This window comes from Prionailurus viverrinus, chromosome B1 (assembly GCF_022837055.1).
Source record: "Prionailurus viverrinus isolate Anna chromosome B1, UM_Priviv_1.0, whole genome shotgun sequence".
NCBI lineage: Eukaryota > Metazoa > Chordata > Mammalia > Carnivora > Felidae > Prionailurus > Prionailurus viverrinus.
The window spans coordinates 193,950,953-193,956,952 of record NC_062564.1 but is presented as its reverse complement, the minus strand read 5'-3'; the positions used below and the strand labels follow the sequence as shown (position 1 = coordinate 193,956,952).

Below are 6,000 nucleotides of genomic sequence, written 5' to 3'. Positions count from 1 at the left end.
CCAGGTGCCCCAAGACATTGATCTTTAAAAATGGAGATAGCAATGCCAACTTTGTGAAGCTTTGGGGATTAGCTGAAATAATACCTGTGGACCTTAAGTAGGGCTGTTTGGTGCAGAATCAACACTTGTGGGGAAGCCACCGCTCCTCCACTTGCCAAGCTGCAACACAGGCCAGTTCTTGCTTTCTCATTGTTGTGTCCACAGCAAGCATGTGCCCAGCACACAGCAGACTCTCACACATCTGCCCAACTGAACCACAGTGAGCAGGGAAAGGAATCAGACTTTACAAAGAATGGCATGGCTGTCACAATTCCACTCCATTTGGACTCTGGGCAATAAATCCAAGCTCAGTACTTCTCATGATCGTGGGCAGATTTCTCCCCCTGCCGTCCCCCCAACCCCTCACCAAACGCTCACAAACAGCCAGACTCAGCTGCTTTGGTCGTTAACACAGTTTATTATTGGCACACTTATCAGTAAAGCATACATAAAATACAGCTGTTTTATAACACACGGAGCCACTGTGTCTTTACATGTGTGGAAGAACATATTAATATGCAAATGGAAAAATTAGTTCTCTTATAAAGTTTCACATAAATACACTGGAATTGCCCCCAAAGAAGAATCCCCATAAAAGAACCAGGTGAGGGCTTTACAAAATATTATACAAGAAATATACCATGAAAAGAAACAACAGTCAACTCAGATACAATAAAAAACACAAAAAAGTTTCAGATTTATTAAACTGCCCACAAAATTAATGGATTACATGGCTTGAAAAGATTTGGATCAACAGCAATTTTACAAACGAGTAGGTTCTCGAGGGGCCAGGTGTCTGTCTTTACATAAAAATCTGCCTCGGTGTCTTCGATGACAAAAAGACATTTCTTGTTTCAGCCCTTGGGCTCAATTGAACCAGCTGGGGTTGGAGAACCGACTGACATTAGCTCACCCAATAATTACCCTGCAAGGCCCTCTTAGCTGTTACCCAATGAAAGAAAAGGTGAAGGAAAAAAATAATAATAAGGATACACTTAAATTACTGTCCAAAGGCTGATTTTTTTTCTTTTCTTTTTTTACTGAAACAAGAAACTCTCAGATGCAAGTCAAAAAGCAGAAAATATTTTACAATATTAAAAAGTCATCTGTAGTTAGGGTCGGCATATAACGAGACCCTGAGCACTGAGGGCGTATTGACAATATGGCCTTCGTCGGGGTGGGGTTGGGGGTGGGGTGTAATTAACAAACACGTGGTTAACACCGAGCCCGGAGAAGCGTGAGCTTTCGCTCTTTTCATTAAGATCAGTGCCACTCTCTGTGTTACCTGTGAAGGCCTCCAGGGAAGGGTCAGGGAAGTTTATTGGAACGATCCTCTCAATTCAAAAAAGAAAAAAAAGAAAGAACAAAGAAACCCAAACTCAGATCATTGTGGTTTAGAAACAGGTATTCGCGTGGAAGAGTTTTTTATTTCTCCTCCTTCCTCTCCTGCAAGCAAGGATCTGCAAGCGTGAGCGTGCCCCACGACCTACTGACGGCGGGTGCGGGTGCGGGTGCGGGTGCGGGTCAGTGTCACTGGGGAGCCTGGGGTGGGGCGTTTTCTGATTTGGTCTCTTGAGCGGCGGGGGGTTTACTGCTCCACGGGCTGCTGTTCCCCAGGGCCGGGGGGCTGTTGAAGTCTTCCTCGTCGTCCACGCCGTTGGCCGCGTCATATTGCGTGTTTTCTAATCTAGTGATTAGCCTTTCGTCCTCGTCCCCAAACTCACCTCCCATCAAGGTTGGTTCGCCTACCACCATCACATCCTGTGAACAGCAGCTGACATTATTACAGGGAAACCTTGGGACAGAGAAGCTCAGCTTAAAACACTAGCGGGAGGAGCTGGGGGGTCTAGGACAGACACGCTCGTGTTCTGTGCACCGGGGTCAAGTCTCAAAGTCGGGGGGCGGGGGCGAGACGCATATTGGATTTCTACAGGAAATAAACATTGCCTCCTGACGTGGAACAACCACGCGAGTTTATGTCCTTAGTGCGCAGCCTGACACCGGAGAACGAGCAATGCTAGCAATCTGCAGAAATAAAAAAATGGATTTTTCAAGATTAAAAAAATCCACGCTTTTAACTTGCCGACGTTGGGGACTTTTAGAGAGAGGGCTGTGGGACCTTCTGCTGGGTGCTCTCCACTACCTCCAAAAATCCGCCACTTTTTATGTTAGGGCCTCTGAATGGCTTCAGACTAGCAGCCAACAGGGGGAGGGTGCCATTCTGCACTATTCACGCAACTCATTCCAAATGGCGTTCTCTCTGTCCCAAGGACGGTATACATTTTAATTGAAGGCAGAATCTCTCTTTTTTCCACTCAGCCAGGCCCTTTTATGCAGCCAATATCCTTGACATTCTGCTACTTAATTATGGTAATTAATTTAGGTAAAGTTTTCGATAAAAACAATGTTCACACTGATTTGACAATTTGCATAGCTAATTAAGTCATTAGCAAAAACCTGCTGATTGCCAACAAGCCCTGAATTTACCATCTGTTATTTCATGGTGCCTGTCACCTATCCCCACACAGGCAACCCTGCCACCAATCTGGGCAGTCAAGAGAACCAGTCTGTCCAGCTGGTGCCATAAAAGGAAGAAGAAGAGCACTAATTATAATTACATTGATGAAGCTGGCAGTCATCAGAAATGGAAGCGTGCAAGAAGAATCCATCTAATCACTCCTTTAAGCACAGATTGTCCTTCCATGCAAACAAGGAAGCCACCTACTGTAGCCGGGAGCATCGTGGAGGCCACAGCTGGAGAGGCCCGGGGCTGGGGGCAGAAGGGGGCATACACAGGGCACGGCTCCGGCCTCTTTGTTCAGAGGGGGCTGTGTGGGGTTGGTGGGTGACCTGGGCATGGGACAGGACACCTGTCAGGTGATACTGGGTGATACTTGCTGGGCAGGCTGTGAGCAATAATCTACTCAAAAGTGCGGTGACTCCAGGCGAGTGCCCAAGGCCATCAGCTTCCGCCTCTACCAAAACAAGCAGGGCTGAGCCTGATGCTTTTGGAGACGTAAGGGTGTGTTTCCTGATGCGGAGGCTAATTCGATGAAATGCCTTGGTAACTGCGCGAAAATTTTGTCTTCACTGGGGCAAGAGAGGCTTTCCTGGGACGGCATAGGAGAATACTGCCTTTGGTCAGGAGGCGGTCCATTGGGCCCTCCCGTTTCTTTCTAGAATTATGAAGGTGCCAATTGAACAAAACCCTTACTTGTCGCCTGGTTGATTTTGCGGTGGAAAACCTTGTTTGTTTGTTTGTTTGTTTGTTTGATTGACTGATTGGTTCCCCTAGAATTATGGGGAGATAATCAATAGATTTCCAAACTGTGTTTTCTGACTAATCGATCTTGTGATTTGATAAACATGATTTTAAAGAGATATGTCCCAGATTAAGTAAATGCCTCAAATATGCACTGGGTAAACTCAGCAAATATAGGTACTGGCAGGACAATCAGAAGTGTGCTTCGAAGAACGTACTGACTATGCAACGAAGAGCCAGACACGACATTGACATGTGGGGAGACTCATGAGGGCTCAAGGTGAGGTACAACACAGACAGAGACTCTGATTGGCAAGAATGCCGACAGGACTGGAGATGGAATGTGGCCTCCAGAGAGGAGGGGACATTATCGGGTTAGCCATATGACCCGTTGGGGGTGTTCTGGACAAAAAAGTGCCACTTGGTTACAGGCAGTTAGGAGACAGTGCTTATGATCAGGAACAAAGGTGGGGGGGGGGGAAGAATGGGGCAAGATTGGGCAGAGGATGACATGGGTTCATCTCATTTCATGACTTACGTGCAGCACACGTTGAAAGGGTCGGAAAACACATGCATAAGGTGTCACAGGGCAGGGGAAGGGTGTGGGAAGTGACCACGTGGGTCCGCATTAGTACTGTGAGTCCAAGGTCATCGAGAGAGGCTGGGGCAGTGTGAGGAGGTAAGCGTAATTTGGAAACAGAGGAGAAAAATCAGAAGGCAGCTTAAGCGTGACATTAGAAAAAGTTCTCGACACTCCAGGTGCCTTCATTGCATCAGAAAATAACAGTTATTCAAGAAAAGTACTGTGAAAATAGTGATTTGAGTCACTTCAAATGGGACTGATATAGGCTTGTCATGTTTGGAACAGGCATGGATAGTTGTAAGCATCCTAAATTTCAGAGTGATGCCACATTTGCCTTCCTGATTGTACGAGAAAATCCTTAGCCAGATACATAATCCTGTGTGTACCTGTGCGGATGAGTGACAGATGGCAAGCTATGACAGATGTGTGCCGTGGGCTTCTCATGGGCATAGATACCTGAGGCCGCTTAGGCCGCTATGCACGGGGCTCTACCTGCTTCTTCTAAACCTACAGACTCAAAGAGTGGTTCTCTGCTCGGGCAGTCTCACTTGGTTAGCCTCACACAAAACGAACGGAGACATAGTGCACGTTCTGGGCTGCCTCTACCTAGCGGATGTTGGCCCCGTTTTCCCCACCCCCCCATCTTTAAAAATCCCCCCAACGTTCAACATGAGTAGTGAGAGTTGCATTATCCTTCCCGTCTCTGCTATCTCGTGTGTCCCACAGGAGGCAGGGCTGGTCTGTCTGAGGGTAACCCCGGATGCCCTTCACTCCCCCTGAGGCAGACCTCTGCTCCTCGCCGGAGGCCTGGAGGCGCCACGCCCATTGTCACATCTTCTCACTAATCCCCCGTGCAAGGACCACCAACCTCTGAGGAGGACTGGAAGTGACTCCTTTCAGGGCCCCTCAATGCTTCTCCTTAAATTGGCCAGAAGGGGTCACTGCTGTTGAATGACACAGGTCTCCATCCCTCCCAGGGTTGAGGCTGCAGTTCGGGATCGCTCCTAGCCCCTGCTCATGGAGTGAGAAGCAGAATCCAAGGATTAAACCCTAGTCCTCGCCGGACACGCACGTTTGCTGCCGCGGCAGCCAGGCGGACCACAGCTGTGGTCACGGTGGCACAGAGAACCTGGCCGTGCCTTCGAACGAGGCAGCCCTTGTGCCTGCAGATCGCGTTCTAGTTCAACAGTCAAATCGTGTCGGTAATTCAGTACACAGGGTTAAAAGAGGGGGTCGCTACAAGCCAGACGATGCCTATGGCGGAAGGTCCATTCAGCAAGAGTGCACCCCAAAAATGTGCACATTTTCCTAACGTGGCGGTGGCTTTTTCCTGCCCCCCCTGGGCCATCTGTAAGCTTGACTTCATTGAAACATCTTGAATTGCATGGTGCGGGGGTGGTGCTGGCGTTCTGCTCTCGCTTTCTAATGGTGCCTTGTTCTCTCGAAGTCCAAGGGGTCTCACTTCATTAAAAGCCCTCTCGACACAGGGATCCTCCACTAAGATGTAGTTGTTGGCTTGGAGGATAGGAGCATAAGGGAGCGGAACAGACTATGTGCCCTTTAAAATAAAATTGAAATGTTTCCGACGAGGCTAGGGATGTCGAAATCTGTGACACACATACTGCTATTCTACACCTGAGGCAGACATCACCAATGGATGGCCCACCAAACCCAAGGCCTCAGAATCGTGCTCAGTGCCGTACCCTGCTGGCTGACACCGGGAGACTGAGCTGGCAGGAGAGACTGAGCTCTTCAGTGACCGACAGGGCCTGGGTTTTTGTTGTGGTTGTTTAATCTCGGTATTGCTGATATCTGGTACGGTGTGGGGCACATAGTAGGAGCTCAAAACAGCTGTTGAACTGAACTGAATTCTTGCAGTCACTGTGCCTTTAAGGAGCAATGCCACAGTTCCAGAATTCTCTGGAATGCACTTCCATTTGCTAGAGGAAACTAACAAATGTTAGTTTCTAAAACTCCAGGAGTAGATGAATAATAGGCTACTTGTGTGCACTTTGGGGTTGATTTATTTATACCAGGCCATTTTCTCTGTGTATTTTCCAATTTAACCAGAAGTGGGCCTAACTTATTGGTACCTTCATAAAAAGACTCTGTTTTT

General features: G+C 48.1%; 1 protein-coding gene across 12 annotated transcripts in view; it reads right to left on the bottom strand.

Annotated features, from left to right (window-relative positions):
* Positions 1 to 437: 437 nt before the first annotated feature.
* Positions 438 to 6,000, bottom strand: part of LDB2 (LIM domain binding 2) — a 384,473-nt gene continuing 378,910 nt past the window's right edge. For 4 of the 12 annotated variants that reach the window (XM_047855899.1, XM_047855900.1, XM_047855897.1 and 1 more), the window contains exon 8: positions 438 to 1,800. In XM_047855899.1, the coding sequence (XP_047711855.1) occupies positions 1,570 to 1,800 (231 nt within the window). In that variant the 3' untranslated portion in view covers positions 438 to 1,569. The other 8 variants (XM_047855901.1, XM_047855904.1, XM_047855903.1 and 5 more) reach the window with 4 other exon arrangements.